This window comes from Halyomorpha halys, unplaced genomic scaffold (genome assembly GCF_000696795.3).
Source record: "Halyomorpha halys isolate HHAL.00 unplaced genomic scaffold, Hhal_1.1 Scaffold71.1, whole genome shotgun sequence".
NCBI lineage: Eukaryota > Metazoa > Arthropoda > Insecta > Hemiptera > Pentatomidae > Halyomorpha > Halyomorpha halys.
Window position 1 is genome coordinate 1,252,790 of NW_027107476.1, and position 19,701 is coordinate 1,272,490.

The window sequence follows — 19,701 nt, forward strand, 5'->3', positions numbered from 1 at the left end:
TATATATTTATTAATTTTATGAACAACTTTGATAGTTTGTATGATGATTCAATGTATGTTAAAATTGATTTAACTAGTAAATATTTATTAATAGTTATAATACTCACTAATGATAACTCAAAAACTGATAAACACAGAGTCAGTGAGCTGAACATAATGAAAAGGAAAAGTGTAACATTTATAGTTTCGTTAAATTTTCTGCATAATCTGAAAAAAAAAATTAAAATGTTATACCATATTCCATTCATCTAAAATGTTATAAATTACAATTATTATTTATTCCTACCCTTTCTTTTTAATATGAATAAAGTATGTTTAGAAATATAATTAAAAATATATGTTTTTTTAACTAATATTTTATTAAATTGGATATTTCTTATTACATTATTCACAAAATGTAATGTGTCTTTAGTTAAAAAATTTATTATTATATAAAAAAATATGTTTCTTCAACTTTAGAATTTTAATTATGGATACTTAAGCTATTTATTGCCGAAAAAACTACACAACTAGTCTATTAGTAATTATTGGGGAATAGGGATTATTACACAGATATACTTGTTTGTTGTTCTATTTATTTCATTATCAGCTTTAACCGTTTTTATTGAGGATTTTTTATTTGTGTTTAACCCTATAAATCTTTTTTTAAAGAACATAACTTTTTTTTCATCTGTTTTACTAGTTCTATAAATTAGAGAGTTTTGCTGCAAACCGGAGTACAGTCACTTCCAAATCACCGTCTAAAGTTTTACTAGTTTTATATCAAATTGCATTTTTAAACCCTATTTTTATTAGTTAAGTATTTAAAAACGTGGTTTTTCATCCTTTGGTGTTATAAAGATATCTGATGAATACAATCTAACCACTGTACTAACAATAATAGTCCTGAAATTTAAAAAAAAAAAATTTTCTGTATTAAACTTTTTTGTTAATAAATTTTAATTTTACTACAGAATTAGTAGGGCAAGGATTTTCATGTAAATTAGAAATGCCATATATATATGTTATACTTTTAAAATAAATTTCTTCAGAGATCTTTGGTTTTTAATATATTTAAATTTTAAATAACATATCGCTGCTTCGCTTAAATAGTGGCACATCTGACAAAAAAAATTGTATTGATGTATTCTACATATCATCCCAGACTAGTTACTTTTAGACAACCATTCTAGCTTTGGGACAGCCAGGAACCATGGTAGAGAAAGAAACTGCCTACCTCATATCTTGGGATTACATTCATTTAAAAATAAAACAAACTTTTTCTTTCAGTGTCATTATTCAAGCAAAGTACCGATATATTCTTTTAGGACACCAGTACAATAAATAGCTCACAGTGTACAAAAGTACTTATTAAAACTACAGTAAAGTAAAATTATTTATTTAAGCTAACATGTATTGTCATTGAATAAAATTTATATAGAAAAGATGATCCATTGGACCAGGCTCAATTCAGTTGAAAAAATTATTCACGAACAGTTCTTATTTACATATATCATTATCAGAATTATAACACAGATTAGAGATATTCTATTTAATGTTTTCAATATCTGCAATTGCAGTGTTTCTTAAACTTTTTTTCTAGTGGCATACTGAAATAAGGAAATAGAATTTACTACACCCCAGCCATTATTTTTTTCTTTTACACATTACTGTTAGTACAAAAATGAATAATGAAAAAAACTTGAAAAAATATTTATTTCTAAGCAATACGCAGTCAATTCAAGATTGATTTATTTTACTTTCATATTTATGAAATAAATTGTGAGAAGAACTATTATTTATTTAGATGCTTAAAAAATTTCAAGGTACTCCTGTAGGTGCCTTTTCCAACTTGACATATATTAAATTTTGAAACCTATAAATATTTTATTCATGAATTTCTTAATCATACCAGTCAGTAATTAACCAAAATTTCTTTAAACGTAAAAAATGATCATGCTAATTAATAAGATAAAGTTTTAACAAATTAAAGAATTCTGTAATGTTATACTTTTAAAATAAATACATAAGAAATAGGTAAATTCAGTAAAATTGTTAAATTACTTCATAATAGCTATTAGAAATAACTTTATTTTGGTTGTTTGTTTGAGGGAATCATTTTAAATTAGTAAATATTAATTAAATTGATTGAGGGAAAACCATTTGGATCCCATTACACTCACTTTTTTTTAATATTAAACTACATAACAATAAACATATTTATAACAGTTTTATTTTATACACACACACATATACGTATTTTACGATCAACTGACGGAGGACCATATTAGTCAGCTGCTGGATTGCGATAGCAGCTGACGGAGAGCAATAATAGTTGATTGAGTTCCATATGCCCCCCCCCCACTCCTACTATAAAAATATATATCAGAGGGTCCCTCTGAGAATAAAGGCCTCCTGCGACACCTCTTCAAGATTATGCTCAAATAGCTACAGATTTACAGAACTTTCCGTGATAAGCTTCCCATTTTTTAAAAATTTTTAATGATCCCCTACCTAGTCATTTCTTACATACGGGGAGTTATATAGAGCTAACCAACCTATTCTAACCACGGTGGGAGGTCAAGTTTTCATTTCGTGGGTCCACCACAGAAATAAAAAAAGTACATTCCCCCTTTTTTTTTTATATTTAATGATCTCCTACCTAGTCATTTCTTACATACGGGGAGTTATAAAGAGCTAAACAACCTATTCTAACCACGGTGGGAGGTCAAGTTTTCATTTCGTGGGTCATCACAGAAATAAAAAAAGTGCATTCCCCAGACCGGATTCGATCCGGCGTCGCTGTGGTCATGAGTCAATCGCTGAACTCCCTTAGTTACTAACGGCCCTATTCAGCTCTTCACTGTACCAGTGTTCATAGGGCGTAGGCATATCAAGTTCTTTGATGAGTTGATCGCCTGTGTATTAATCCGCTCTTTGAGTCGCCCCCCAAAACCTGGGAGTTGGCAAAGCACTGAGGAAGGGGCTTCGGGCTATGCAGCCTGACGTCATCTGGACCGGTCTTACCCCAGTGGAGCAGTCTCTCCCCTTTCTCTGTTCTCAGCAGCTCCTGGGCCAATATTGCGATCTCCGCCTTCAGCGGACCTATCCCACTCCTTTATAATGCCGTGCAAAGGAAGGGCATTGTATATATATTTTAGATTTTTCATTGTTGTATATATTGTATGAATTATTAATAGGAGGTAGAGAAAATTCTAAAAAGTTCTATTAGTAGCATTAATTTTTTTTGAAATTTTTTTCCTCAACTATTACCGATATAAGTGACTTTTCACATGGTTGAATATTTAAGATTAAAATTTTTTTTTCTACCATTTAAGTTAAGATTTTATTTTTATTTTTCTATAATTTGTTTTATTTACGAAAATTACAAGTGATGGAATAGTAAGGTCAGCGATTCTAAATGTACCTGTAAATTGCGGCAATAGACTATCGGGTTCCGACGGTAGGGGAAGAGTTTCCACCCTTACTAGAAGTTACAATGACTCAGGCTCACGCTAGCCCACTAGTGTATAATAATCCGTACAGCAACAGCCCAGGGTCTCAGAAAAGTAGTATCTGACCGAGAGAGGTTCACTGTTGAATCTCTTTTTTCTCTATTCCCAGCTGTATTTAATAGGTATTTTTTAGGGGGGCGGGGAATGGGGCTTAATGCTTCGTATTTTTAACTCTAGCAAAACATGTGAATTGTGACTTTTACTCTGTTTCATCTATTGTGAATCTAGTTAGTATAAATGAAACCTAAATCATTACATAGCTGCTATCTGAGTTCTAATTTTTTTTTTTTAATTTATAATTTTTATACTCACAGTAGAAGATCCTGATGAAACTTAACGCATAGATCAAGACTGACAGGTGGATGACTACCCACCCCCGGTGGGGAGAAGTCCAATTTCGAAAGAGCTATATGGAAAGCCTTAATTTCGAGTAATATCATTTCGTAAATTGACATGTATAAATGGTAGACCGTAGCGTACGCTGTCAAGCCAGTGTAGCTGTGGACAACTTGGAGAGTGTATAAGATGATGAGAGATTGTAAGTTATCAGTATTCCAAGGAACCCAGGTCTCTACGATGTAGCTCTGCGGAATATAATGGTAAAAATTATTACCTGTTTGCTTCTAAGCTTATAAACAACAACAAAAATTATATTTATATTCATTTAGCACTACTGGCTCTGAGATACTGAAATATTAAAAACAATTGTAAATGTTTTGAGATTTAAAAAAAAAAAAAATTAAGACCTTTTTGTTACTTACCACGTGGCCATGGTAGGTCCAGTACAAACTATAAATAGTCAATTGAATTAGACCAGCCAAGAATATGAAAATAGTGAGAACGTAGTTTCTACAGAGTTTGTATTTGTAAGCGGCGTATTTGTCGTACTCTTCGTTTCCAATCATCTTCTTTACTCTGAGTTCCATTTCTAAAATTTATGATAGATGTTAGCTAAAACATATATACATTCTACATCAACCAGGATTAAGCTGTGAGAACTAAAGAATATGAATACTAATTTAATATACTCACTCATTCACTCACTCATTCACTGTTGGGCGCTACAGTCCTTGTAGGACCTGGGCCTCTGCCACCACTCTTTCCCATGCCTCGCGGTCTCCAGCGAGACTCCTCCAATTTTCAATTCCCATTCCTCTCAAATCATCTTCCAAATCATCCAGCCACCGGCGCCTGAGTCTGCCCCTTTTCCTTTTTTCTTCCTGGTGCACCATTTAGCATCCTGCAGGGCTCCATCCTTTCCTCAGGTCCCAACCATCTTAGCCTGTTCTTCTTAATAGCAAAGAGGATATCAGGCTCTCCATACAATTCCTTTATTTCATCATTGCTTCTGATTCTCCACCTGTGCTTTAACGGCTCCTAAGATCTTTCTCAGGACTCTTCTCTCCCAAACCAGTAGAGCTCTTCTATTTTCCTCGAGTCCATGTCTCACTGCCATACATTACCACTGGCCTAATTATTGTTTTGTACAACAAAAGCTTTGCTTTCCCGGAAAGACTTTTGTATCGAAGAGCTTTTTGCAGGGCGTAGAAACATCTGGTTCCTGCTACCATTCTGCCCTTAATTTCTACTTCTAAATTATTGTTCTCCGTCACAACTCCTCCCCGGTACTTGAAAGTACTGCAGCAGTACATGGGAGGAGTTGTGACGGAGAACAATAATTTAGAAGTAGAAATTAAGGGCAGAATGGTAGCAGGAACAAGATGTTTAATTTAATATAAATCGAATTTAATAACAAGAATAAGTGATAGAATTTCTAATGTAAAACCAGATTAATGAATAGTGATATAAACGTAACAAATATGGCTGAAGTAAATTAGGTACAAGTATGATGCAATAAAAATAAGGGATGGTAGGTGAATGTATAAGTAATGTAATGAAAAAGGAAAATATACCAAAAATTGGTTTTACTATTTCTTAATTTATTGTATTATTACTTTTCTCATGTTTCATGCTTTTAACTCTTGTATAATTCCTACTGTATTTAATGTTTAATATCTGTTCTTTTAATTAAATATTCTTTCAACCTTTCACTTATCTTAAACAATGGTTCAGGGTGGATGAAACCACTCCCGTTTATAACCATTAAATTATCTTATACGTTTAATATCCTTTCCGATTTTTCCTATAAAAACCGTTGTACTCCCACCTATGTCTCATACATCCTCCTCGTATCTTTTTTTTTTCAGTCTATACTTAGCCTTTTTTTGCCTCAGATTTTATCAATTAGAAACTATTTATTTTTACACTTACTTAATGATTACGCTTAGAGGAATTTATGTAACATAACATACCTAGATACCATGGCTTACCTTCCAGCTTGCTTATGATCCACATTATATTTTTCTCGTTGTACAAGACACAGCCTATATTCCACGCACTACCAAGACCCAGCAAGTTGTTGTTAAGGGTTAGCACCACTTCGTTCATCGAGCCCTTACAGATGACCAAGTACAAAGCTATCAACTCTGGGCCCAGTTGTAAGAAGTCGTACAAGAATAGTACGATGCCATATATTCTGTAAAAAGTTTATGTATATGTACATCAGATATATTTAAAGGATATCTTTCCACATTTTTGCTATTCTGGAAGTAATAGATTACAATAAAAATAAGTTTTTTGGAGGGAAGGGGGGCAAATGTGTTAAAAATGTCCACTCTTTCTAAAACTACTATTTATTCCGCTGGAATTCCAAAACTTACCGGTACCACAATTGATGACTGCAATGATCCATTTATTACCCGAATTCTTCTATACCACATCAAAACTCTTGACAAATACAGTTATTATTTGAAAATAAATATTAATGCCACTATGTATACTTAAATTTGGTAATCTACTACGCCTCTCTCTATTATCCTATACTATATTGCAAATAATTACTATATAATTGGTCCACTACTAAATTGATAAATGACCTACCGGTTAAACAAAATATATTAATATTATTTGTCAGTAGTTCCAACCTCTTTTAGTGGAATACTACTTCTTTAAAAAGATGTAAAATATCAATTCCAAAAATATTGTTACCGTACCATAGCATAATTTCTTAACTGCAAAGGAACATTTATGGTGCTTCAAAAAAGAATTCACATTAACAAAGGTTTCAAATTCAAAAGGTCTCGGACGTGAGAGTAGTTTAGAATAGTACTAAAGAAGAATAATCACTGGCTACTTTATGCTTTAGGCTAACTTGTCATTACTGGTAGGCACCGGTTATTTATTAATAAACTTTAAAAAAAAAAAAAAAAAATAGTTAATTGAATTTATTAAACATTGCACTTTTGTATCCAAGTTCTCTTCTTATGGGCGATGAAAAAGAGGCAACAAGACAGTTTTTATGCCCTCAATGATGAGACCTCCATCGATCCAAAATGAAGAGATTCAATTAATAACTGGAAATCTTCCTACTGGTGAAGTAATTTATTTTTTTATCTATTATGTTCCACGACTTTCCACCAGTATGTTGCAAAACGATTCACTCAGTATTGTGTTTGTCTGGTGTGAAAAAATGATGACTGGACTTTATGTATGCATTATGTGACCTATTCCATTTTTTCTTTTCTCTTGCACAGTAATCCTTTAGAAGAAGATTTTTTCAAAAGTTGTACATACATATGTATGCAATATGAAGATTACTCTAAAGCTTATTGCTATTATATATTGTGAATATTATAAAAATGAAAAGAAAAAAAAAGAAAATCAAACAAGAATATAAAATACAATGTATATATAAAGGAGCAATTTTGTATCATTTAAATGGATGAGTTCATAAATAAGTTTGTGACATAAAAATAATTGAAAAGTGAAACACAAAACACAGAAATATATAAAAATACTCTTAAACAAAATTACCATATAAACTATAAAGGTAGTATAACAATAGTTTTATAATATAAAATAAAAAAGAATAAGTTCAAAAATAATTATGTATGCATAGCTAAATAAATGAATACACTAAAGAAAGAGTTAAATGCATTTAAACAATCAGTTCCTAAATATATAAATATAGGTATATACAATAATTAAGAAATACATAGCAAATGATATACAGATTCAACATTAAACTAGTCTTAATAAATTGATGCAGTGGTTCATAAATATAAAAATAATACTAATTAAAACAAAAAGTAATTATACATAAATGATAAAATTGATACAGTAAATAAGTAAGGAATAAAATAAACAAAATGAAAAGACGCTAACTTCAATCAGATATTATCAGTTCCAGTTGATTTCATAATAAAGTGGATATTAGTATTTTGTTATTTTGGGTTTTCACAAATGAACTTTTCGCTACTAAACTAACTTTCGACCCTCTCCATATTTCTTAACAATGGGTGCCAGCTTCTATGCAACATCTTTATAATAATGATTCTAATTTATTACATAATATGCTGGCCAATTTAGGCATACAATTAAAATAGTCTTCCTGTAGCTATTGAAAGTCTAACGACTTGACGAATTGACTTAAAACTAACTATGCAGTAGGTACATTATAACACATTTACTTTTTGTTTTATTGCTCGTACATATTACTTCCTAAACTTATTATATTTCACCATAATATTTCAAATATTTTTCCTATTACATAAGCAGAGACTCATGACTCATTGAGCCATATTTACCTCAATAACCTATAGGCTCGCTTTGTCTTCGCCGCTGCTGGCCACCAACCGAAGTATGACAGCCATCTTAGTTGCCTCCAGTCCCACATACTAGTAAGATATAGTTAGGGGTACTTCTACTTCCAAAGTCCTCCTGACGTTTGCTCTGATCGCTGGTATTACTCTTCTGGCAATGAACAACTTCTTTATGGAAGAAGATAATACATTCTGTAGTTAACTATTCATATTGCTGAGCCAACAATCCACTGTATAATTAGCTTCGGAAAAGCTGTGCTGTTGGGTTATGAGGAATGGATGACTGTTTGCTGAGAAGGTGAGCATGCCAGAAATAACAGTGGCTTGTACCTGCTCATTGCGAGAGCAAACAGTCTGATCGTAATCATTCGTCGATAGCGACTTTTCACCTTTTTTTCTTCAGGAGGTCAAGGCTATATTTTGCTGAACAATATTATTTATATACTCTTTTAAACCTATCCTGATGGATCGCCTGGGTATTTTTCAATCATTTTTATGCTGTTATTGTTATTACCTTAATACCAGCGGTTCCCAATCTTCGCCACACCATCCTTATGGGCTAAAAAAAATTAAAAAATTCACAATTATCTATAGAGAGGTAAGAGTATAAAAAAAAAGTGCAAAGTAAATGCTGAAATGCACTGCATATTTGCTATTTTAATTTTTTTTTTTGTTTATTTTATAATATTTTGAGAAACATCGTGCAATTACAGGAGCGATCTGGGATTAGGAACTAGGCATTTCAGCATTTACTTTGCGCTTTTGTTTTTATACTCTTACCGCTCTATAGATAATTGTGAAATTTTTAATTTTTTTAACACAAGGAAAAGAACTAGCAGAACCTGGTCAGTCATTATCGCTTGCTCTGAATGTAAAGAGGTTAGGATGAGCGGGACATATGACTCAAAGCAATCCGATGCCTCTAAACAACAAATAATTCCAGTTGGCGGTATGTTTGGTAAGAGACGACGTAAGAGGCATGAAACCAGATGGACAGAATCGAAAAAGATACGAAAGAGCTGCGTGCTGCAAACTGGAAAGCAGTATTCCAAGAAGGCAGATATGGAGATGGCTGGTTCGGGCGGACAAAAATGTTTGTAAAGCCAACCGAAAAAATTTATATTTATTATATATATATACTATATTTGAGAATGTGGCATTCGCTTGCGGCACCCACTTTGGGAACTACAGCCTTTCACGGTTCAAAATCCAGTCTGACATAAATCACAAAGACCCCTGACCTGTCAGTCCGCCTGAGGCTTGTGTACTTGTGTATTTATGTTGAGGTACCGCAAAGTAAAATCTTTGTGTATGTTCTTCGGAAAGGTTATTTGACCATTATTCTGACATTTTTCTTCAAGGTGAAAGTGGAACTCATGATAAAAACTTAGCACTTCCTCTATCCCCTAATCCCCTATACCTTCAGATTATCTCCTTCGTATCCAATTTCGAATGATCGTTTTCAAAATGTCCTTGGCAATCCATCCGTATTACGATTGCCATAATTTCTTTAGAAGTGGTAGATAAGATCTTAGATTAGAACTTGTTTAGTGGAGTTTATTATTTACTATCCATGAGATGTCCAGCTCTTTTTAATTAATTTATTTATTTTTTCAACATTTCAATATGCCAGTGTGCTGTTTGTATGTGTCCCTGTTAATATATCTATATTTTATAAATTCAGCTATTTAGATTGAATATTATGGTTTTTTAATTGTAGAATTTTATTTTTAAATGTATCTACTGATTACTTTTGTCTCTACTGATATGTTCAGCCTGCATATTGTGTATTTAAATTTTTGTGTCAGTGTTGTTGATATTATTGGTTATGTGGATTGCTTCTAGGATTCTTTTTTTTTTTTTGTCATGTCTATTATAGAATTTTGAAATCATATTTATAGTTCAAAGTTGTACTTTGGTTAGCCAATCCAGTTTTTCTATATTTCTTAAAAATTTGTAATCATTACTTTATTAAATTAATTGGCTAATTATTGAGAATTTTAGAACCACCAGAATTGTGTTAAAATTATTTTCAGATAAATGTTCTATGATTTATTTGTTCTCCTTTTTAAAAATATTTTGGTAAGAAATATTAGCAATAACATATCCAAATATTTAAAAACATTCGAATGTAATAAACACAGTAACTTAAAATATAATTTTTTATGAAAATTAATTGTGATGAGAACATTATGAAACACACCACTTTTGATCTCAACTGCTCACATGACTAAGCAGATCATTGTAATGCATATGGATTATAAATGGTGTATAGTATTTTGGTTAGTATGAATTATTGACTGTTCACTCGGGGTAGGCTTGAAGATTCTATTAATTCCCGAAACTAATGAAAATAAGTATTCAAAAGGGAATGGTGAAATTAATTGAAACATTTTATAAATTAGTTTTTAATAAATAATTCTTTTTTATTGTATTTTTTAAAGATATTTCAGTTCTGTAGTGATCGATTTCATGATATTCTCTTTTCAAACATTTTTTTTTTTATTGAGTGGGAGAACGATAGGTTTTATGTCCAACAGTTTAGAGTGGCTATTTCGTGTTTCGCTGCGTTCTATCCCTCATCCTTTTTCCATTAAATCTTCCAATTCTCTCAGCTAAATTCTCGTTCTTTTTACTTATCTTTAAATATAATACGAAATGAATTTATTTTTTTCATTCTAACGTTTGTGGAACGAGGATCGTCTACAGATTTTATTTTCTGTTCCTAATTTTGTCCGCATGGTAAATAATAATCAAAATAAAAAATGTCTCATATAAAACAATATTAACAACAATAATATGATCACATGAAGGAAAAAATTTCATAAATGAAATTCCTTAGAGTGCTGATTGTAGATTCAAATAAATGGTCATATTGTATTTTACGATTGGGCATCCATTATCTGTTACTAACGTTTATATACGTACAGATTCAGTTCAACACGAAAATATAATTATATAATTTAAGATCTAAATTTTGGTGTAGAAAAATACAGTTTGACCCAATAATCAACCAAAGTTTTCGTTAAGTTGTGTTATAAAAAAAATCAATATAGTTTGTAAAATACATCAATAATTTGTTTAAGAATTTTCATCCACAACAGAAACTCAAGGCACATCATTAGTAGAGAACATCCAATAGTTTTTTTTTTTTTAATCATTATTAAATTAGTCTTGGGTTTTCGTTAGTATACATTAAAAAATATATATATCAAGAATATTGTTTAAATAAATTTTTTTTAAAAATTTAGAAAAAAAGGTTTATTCCTTAAATTATAATTCATCTCAATCTTCTCAGAATTCATCCAAATCACAACATTGTAATGGTTACCATAAAACCAAAATACTATAGTTATAAGTATGCAAAAATGCTTTCTTCCACAGCAAGAAATTAAAAAAAAAATGGGGAATTAAAATTAGTGAAACAATGGGGAAAAAAGATAAGATTAAAATATCAATAATTTAAGGCACTAAGTTTTAACAACTCTGATAATCAATGAATGGTACCCATACCTAATCGAAATAAATTACAGCTCTACTGTTAGAACTAACAGACTAGGCCACATTATAATTTAGCTGAGATCCGCAATTCACCATGAGTAAATAAACTACACCCCACTCAGGCAAAGGGACGGAATGCAGGATGAGGGAGGGGAGAGAACAAGATAAAGCAAATCTCACAGATCAACTATCAAGTAGCCTACAACATTTATTATTTTATGTGACATTAAGTAACCCAACAATCGAAATTAATTCAATAACCTTTTGTCAAATCCCATTTAACCATGTTTCTTATGATTCAATCAAGAATAGAGGCTTATCCATATAGTCCACTCCATTTATTCAAAACTGCGATTAATTTGGATAATATTCCCCAAATTTTAGTCTGGGGAATATCTAAATTAAACAGAAAAATAAAATAGTTGATTTGAGGTTTACGGAAAAAAAAAATTAACATTCATTTACTGGACAAATTTGAATTTCCCAAGTTGATCATATAAATAGAAAAGAAATATTTTATAGTAAATTATGAGGTCTGGAATCAAACGATCATGTCTTCTCATCATTATTATTAATAGTGATATTATTTAGTTTAACGCCTTTATTTTTAACGCCAGCCGATGTAATACTATATTAGGAATGTCAGAATATATTCAGGAACACCTGAATCGAACCTGAGTCTCTATCGGATTCGAGGTTTGTTTGTTTTTGTTTAATGGCGCCAAACTTCATTGGTCATCAACGCCATTTATATTTTATTTAATTTTGCTTATATTCGTTTAATTTTATAATTTGATTATTTATTATTATTTTTTTCTTCCGTTCAATGTTATATTTTTGTCAGTAAATGTTGTGATTTTATAAACTGAAATACTAATTCTATTGTTTTATCATCGTCTCCGAGAGTTTGAAATATCTGGATTAAGTCCTATACTATTGAGGTGTGGTATGGAATATGGGCATTGTTGGAAAATATGACTTATTGTCAGATTATTTTTGCAATAGAGTTCGGAGGCGTTTCTTTTGAAATAAGATAGGAGTGGGTGAGCCTCGTGTGAACTATTCTCAGCCTGCTCAGTACAACCTCTCTACGGCATTTGCGGCTGGAGGTTCCCCAGGGCTTGAAATCCTTTTTAATAATTTTTAATTTACTCATTGGGCTTTCATTCCACAAAGATTGCCATTTATCTTTGACTTTCTTTCCAAGAGGTTTGCTCATTTCTGATTTGGGTAATATATGGGTATATATATAAGATATGGGTAATCCCTCTGACTCGAGGTACTGTTCCAACGATGAGATATAAATTTGAATATGGTAGTAAATATTTCTTGTCTGAAAAAAAGAAAAAAACAAGATATTAAGATTTGAGGCTAATCAAATGATTTTCAAAAATAAAAGAAGGAAAAAGAGGAGAACAACTAAAACCCTTTATTGTGGAACTAAATATAAGCTGTTAAACAAAGAAGAGGCTTTGCCGATCCTTTGTTGAATGAGAGGTAGCTTCAATGGTCCTCAAGGCGAGCCACTTGAGATATTGTTAAGGGTCGGGTATTTTCCGAAAAGGTAAATGCCCTCAAAGATGAAGGTGTTTTTGTCTATACTATCCTCTACTAAATATTTAAAAAATATATCTAACAACCTAATAAATGTAAAACTATACTTTAGTTGAATGGCATTAAAATTGCCATATGTGAAAAAATGGTAAGTATATAAACAAGTAACTTCTTTATACAAGAGCCCAAGAGGAGAAAAAAGGCTGTTATCTCACCCCAATTTTTGATTACTTTAATGAAAACTATGTATAATTAATAGTCAAAATTGATGAATCTACCAAGTATAGGTAGGGGGAATAAAAAATGGCAACTATTTCAAAACCTTAAAAAAACATTTATTTTTCATTCTATATTTTTACAACTACCAACAACACAAGAAAACTTAAGAGAAAGTCATTTAAATAAGAGTAAATTTGCTAAAATATGAGCCCTAATAGAATTATTTACGTTAAATAGTTGTCGAGATATAGCTTTTTAAAAAGCAACATTTCATAAAATTGTTGTATGGGACGTACTGAAAGATCAGTAGTTAGTGAATTTATTTTGAAAAATCTATATCTCAAAAACAATTTGACGTACAGATGTCTATTAGCACTCAAATTAAAGCTAGTTTAATGAGCTATAAAGTAGCTTATGATGTTTATCTTCGTAGGAGTAATAGTTTACATGAAATTTGCTAAAATAAATTGATTTATAGTTGTTCGGACAAATTGTTGGCAGACATATGTGCGACTTATGTATCTAGAGATATATTTTTCAAAAATCTAAACTTTTATAAGATCAACTAGAAATTGACATTTTGTGAATTTATTTTGTCAAATATCATAAAAACTACTACTCCTATAAAGATAAATAAAATTAACTATTTTGTAGTAAATTTAACTAGTCCAATGGTTTCTGAAATGAAGTTTTTCATAAATCAAACTTATTGTCCAACTATAAATCAATTTATTTTAGCAAATATTATGAAAACTACTATTCCTACCAGAGTAAAGGTCATAAACTTCTTAATAGGCCATTAAACTAGCTTTAATTTGAGTGCTAATAGATATCTGTACGTCTCATAGTTCCTCATAGATTTCTCAAAATAAATTAACTAACTACTACTCTTTCAGTAGATTTATAAGAAATTTTGCTTTTTAAAAAGGCTATATCTGGAGAACTATTGGACGTAAATAGCTCTTTTAGGGCAAATATTTCAGAAAATTTACTCTTCTTTAAATAATGTTCTCTTACATTTTCTAGTGTTGTTGGTAGTTTTTAAGATATAGAGCTGCGAATGAAAAAATAATATTTTTTTAAGGTTTTGAAACAGCCGCCATTTTTTATTCCCCCCACCTATACTTTTCAGACTCATCAATTTTTACTAGTTATCATACCTACTTTTCATTAAAGTAATGAAAAATTGGGGTGAGATAACTGCCTTTTTCTTCCCGGCTCATGTACTATCTAGAATCGAAACCACCAACGGGCATTGATGACCTGGCTGTTGATCGCCCTCTCAAAACAAACAAACTTCTCTAGAATTCCGTTGAAAGAATACTTAAAACAATTTATAATGATTCAATTTATTTTTCAATCAACTAAAACCTAGGCGTTTGCATCCTTGTAATAATTCAAAATATTTTATGAGCTAATTGTTTCCGATTTTTCTATGTTCATAATACAATGTTAATAATCGACGATAAGTCAATACTTCGGCAGTAGTATACTCCACACCTCTTTGGGACTAAAAATTACTAATCATTCATGATCACGTATTATATCTCTAAAGTTGTATTTATATTGTTACCTTTCGTGTGACTCATTAGATATTTTCCCATTAAAACTAATAATATTAAAATTACCATATCTTACTTATTTAAAAAAAAATTTAAAAATCAAATCACTCGTAGAATAAAGAAATTCAATATTATTATTTACTAAAATTTTGAATATAATTACTACTAAACTTGCACAAAATTGAAGAAATAATTAAATTTCATAAATTAGTAAATATCTTTTAAAATTAATGAAATATATTGGTGCTGTTACATTTGTGAAAGTTCTCTCAACACCTTTTTTGTCCATTGATGAAAACATTTGTCCATATCTTTGAGCAAGAGATGTTTCGATCATTAATAAAAATATATTTTGAGATATACGTTTTATATTTAGGCGAGGAGAGTGATGTCATCATTAAATTTAATATTTATCCGTGCATCATTAAATGAATCCGAATGATGATAATAATCAAATGAGGATACTCCTTGTTAAAATAATTATAAGGAAATAATACAAAGTGAATTATTGTAGACAGAAGATTCATGTTAATTAACAGATATTCAGAAAAGGTAATTTGTCGATAAATTAAAAAAATTAATTGCTCACATTTTTATTTTATATTATAATTAGTTTTTAATTAAAACCATAAATTTAGAATACATCATTATGAACCAACGTCTAGTTGTTTAATTTGATAATAAACAAAAATGAGTTTTAATAAAAAACAAAAATCTTTCCATTTTCTCAAAATTTATTACTTTTGAGTGTGTCAGAATTATATTGATTTGCGAAATACAGCGTGTTATATTATGAAATAATTTTTAAGTGTATATTTGTAAATATAGATTGTATTTTTAGACCAAGGTTCCCGAAGACGTAGGAATAATCTGGAAGGTCGTTGTAATAAAGTTTCTTGTAATGTAAATAAGAGGTGAAAAAATTAAAATGTTTTTCGGTAACAATAATTTTTAAAAATAATTATTAACGTATTTTTCATCTTCCAAGAATTTAGTAATATCTTTCTTTTTTAAATTTCTAAGATTAAATGAAACGTATTAATTAACTATTAAAAATTAATTTAGAGTTAGCTGAAACAAGAATTATGTATTTTGTGTTACACTATATTATTTATGGTCTTTGCTCTTCGGACAAACTCTCATTATTTGCCTGTTAGAAATATTATGATTAGTAAATCAGTGATTGTCTTTTTAATATCAATAAGTAACCACATTCTAGTTCAGAATTACCTTTGGCAGTACAACCTAATTATTATTATTAATAAAATTGTATTAATCCTCTTTATTATTGTTATTTCTTTCATTTTTAAATTATTAACTATCAGTCAAAATTATCGAGGAAAAAAAATTCCATACAGGTAAGTAAATATCTATAACAATATCTGAGTAACATCAATCAATTACAAAACGTATACAAATAATTTAAATGTAAAAAAAAAGCTGAACTTCTCAGCAAACTATTTTTAATATAAACAAATTAAGAAATTACCTTTATTTTACTAGCAAAAGTAGTTAAATAAAGGGTCTAGCAGATTGTACTCGCAATAGCAGTTTCATTTTGAAATGTGTGAGTGATAATGACGGATAAACGAAATAAAATTGATAATCCACAGGTAAAGTAAATTTTTTAAATTTGGATTCCAGATTAGTTTAAAATATAATATAAAAATAAATTACTAATAATTTACCCAAAATTAGTAATAATAATAATTAAATTTAATATTTAAAATACTAGGTTATATTGGAAGAATGTTAGGTATATATTGGAAGAAAATAGTTAACCATATGAAGTATATTGTGGGACGATAGTCCGGGTGGCGGTCAATAAAGGTATCAAAATAGTAAAAGAAAACTATTTATTGTTAACCAAAGTTTCGCCCCACTTTGCAGGGCTTCGTCAGGGCTACAAAGGACAACAGCTATTTTGTTTGACCGCCACCCGGACTATCTTCCTACAATTTATTTTAGCAGTATTAACAGCAATGTACTTTATTAAAAATATTAATTCTGTGTGATATTAATTAATATATTTTAGGTGAAATACCCCAAGAAATAATGACCTCCAACTGTCTACTAATAATTCCATGGAGTAGTAATTATAAAACAAAATAATTTTAATAATACGAATATATATATTAAAAACAAAATTGTTGCGAATAAAAATTAAAAAAAAAAAAAAGTATTCTTATATAATTTTATTTTGTACGAAGTGGTTTTAATAATGAGTTTTTTTCCCTCGATCATTCTGATTGATTAGTAATTAATAAAAATTATATTAGTTTTTTTTTGTGTTTTAAACAGGTTATGTAAAGGTAAGAAGGTTCAGAAGGTGCGGAAGTAGAAATCAGCGATACGCTCCCAACTGATTCAAAAAGCTTTTTTTCAGTAAGTGATTAATGATACGATAAAAAATAATGGATTGCCATTCAAGTGAATCGTTTGGGCTGCGAATTCAGTCACCACCACTTTACCCCTTCTCTAATCACGATTGACTTGAAAGAGTTATAAGCTCCATTAAAACATGAATAACTCTTAGTTATGTCCGATTCCAATCCTGACTCATTTTTGACTAGTTAAAAAATTGATTCTAGCTATCATTTTATATAAATATCTTAATTAATTTTTACTCCATTTTCCGAAACCTCTTTCAGTAGGGAATAGTTCCAAATTTCTCGTTTAACCTTCTCGTTGTTCATTTTTTTCTCTGTTTTTCAATAAATGATGACACCCTTCCAGCCCATTTCCATTTTTCAGGCGACGGAAATAGCGTATGAATATGCATGAAGGTATAACATTTGCAAGCAATTCCTGATCTAAATTGGAAGTTTCCAAAAAACTAAAGTCAAGTATAATTCAAAGTTAGTATGTACCACCTTTTTTTCGCTCCTTAACATTTATTTTATTAGATAGTTTTTCTCAGGGTTTTTGCATTACATTACTTTTTATCATATAACGAAAAATACACTTTTATATCAATACTTTTACTGTTAATCTTTTTGGTTTTCTAGATTCCATAACGGTAATGTTTTTATCATTATTAAAAAAAAATTAAATTATTTTCAATTACTAGTCATTTGACTATATAACATATAATGGCAATATAATTTCGTATTATGTTTCTAATGTATTTTCTTATCCTATTGGTGTTATTACATTTAGAGATATCCATAATATTTTAATTGGTCAATTCTATTAGTATTTGTATAAAGATTATTATACTTCTTGTTTCGACTTATTGTGGTTTTTCATTGCTTCTTTTTTATTAATTCTACCCTTGTAAACTTTATCATTTTTTTAGTTGTCACTTTATTTTTTAGATTATTATTTCTGTTACATTCCTATTCAGATTTGGGCGCTTAACGAGGATTACAAGATCCGGGAAGATAAAAAGGCAGTTAGTTCATCTCAATTTTAGATTACTTTAATGAAAACTGTGTATAATTACTATTCAAAACTGATGAGTCTGCCAAGTATAGGTAGAGGGAATACAAAATGGTAGCTGTTTCAAAACCTTAAAAAACATTAATTTTTCATTCGGAGTTCTATGTCTTTAAAACTAACAATAACAATAGAAAATCTAAAAGAACATTATTAACAAAGTGGAGTAAATTTGCTGATTTTTGAAGACATATATATCTAAATCCATAAGACGCACATATGTCTGCCAGCACTCAAAATAAAGGAAACTTAACTTACTATAAAGTAGTTTATGACACTTATCTTACGCAATAGAGAACTATTGAACGTCAATAGCTCTATTAGGGCTTACATTTTAGCAAATTGACTCTACTTTAAATGATGTTCTCTTAGATTTTCTGTTGTTGTTGGTAGTTTTAAAGATATAGAGCTCCAAATGAAAAATTAATTATTTTGAACGTTTTTAAAAAGCCGCCATTTTTTATTCCCCCAAGTATACTTGGCAGACTCATCAATTTTGATTAGTAATCATACATAGTTTTCATTGAAGTAATCAAAAATTGGGGTGAAATAACTGACTTTTTCTCCTCTTGGGCTCTTTTACTAGAGGTTTTTATTGGTGACCGTAGATTCAATGTGAGTGCGATCAGTAATGATACACAAAAAAGTAAAACATATTTATTTATTTATATTTATATTTGTACAGACGTTTCAACCTGAATTTCAGATTTTCATCAGGCCGACTCGTACAAAGTTTCCGAATTCTAGTTTATAATTTAGGCTAATGAACTTTTGTAATCGACCAAGAAAAAACTAACACACCCTCAAATATTGAAGTTTTGCGTTTCAAGATACGTAGAATCCAAAAATCGAATAAAAAATACTGTCTGACCTCAGTATGGCTACCCTAGCTTTCATCTGTAACTAATGGACCAATTTTATTGAGATTTTGCACCTGAGTTATAGGTCACTCAACGTGACTTCTGAAAGAAGTAATTACTGTTCACATTTACGTTTTTGAATTTGTGAACGATAAGTTGTTTTCTTCGACTTTATTTCCAGCATTTATGAAAATATTGAAAAAAATCCTTAATGTTTACGTATCGTTTTCTCAAAATATTACCAAAACAAAATTGAAATTAAAAAGGAAACCATACATTAGACTTATTAATAGTTACTTCTTTTCAGTAATTCAATATAAACAAAAACTTAGCACTCCCCCCCCTCCAAAAAAAACAAAACAATTTTACGTTTCAAGATACTCCGAATTCAGAATATATCAAAAAAAATTTT

At 29.9% G+C, this 19,701-nt stretch overlaps 2 protein-coding genes across 6 annotated transcripts in view; one reads left to right on the forward strand and one right to left on the reverse strand.

Annotated features, from left to right (window-relative positions):
* LOC136795397 (putative odorant receptor 69a) overlaps positions 1–8,324 on the reverse strand; it is a 12,689-nt gene extending 4,365 nt beyond the window's left edge. Inside the window, exons 1-5 of the mRNA XM_067045832.1 lie at positions 8,141–8,324; positions 5,825–6,030; positions 4,256–4,422; positions 3,807–4,078; positions 108–207 (exon numbers count right to left, since the gene is read on the reverse strand). Of these exons, the coding sequence (XP_066901933.1) occupies positions 108–207; positions 3,807–4,078; positions 4,256–4,422; positions 5,825–6,030; positions 8,141–8,229 (834 nt within the window). The 5' untranslated portion in view covers positions 8,230–8,324. The remainder of the gene's footprint in view (positions 1–107; positions 208–3,806; positions 4,079–4,255; positions 4,423–5,824; positions 6,031–8,140) is intronic.
* Positions 1–19,701, forward strand: part of LOC106692784 (histamine H2 receptor) — a 581,552-nt gene that overhangs the window by 439,170 nt on the left and 122,681 nt on the right. The window contains exon 1 of one of the 5 annotated variants that reach the window (XM_014438950.2): positions 17,313–17,376. The exons of the other annotated variants lie outside the window; for them this stretch is intronic. The gene's annotated coding sequence lies outside the window, so the exon portion shown is untranslated. Of the gene's footprint in view, positions 1–17,312; positions 17,377–19,701 lie in introns of those variants that run through there. 5 annotated transcript variants of the gene reach the window in all.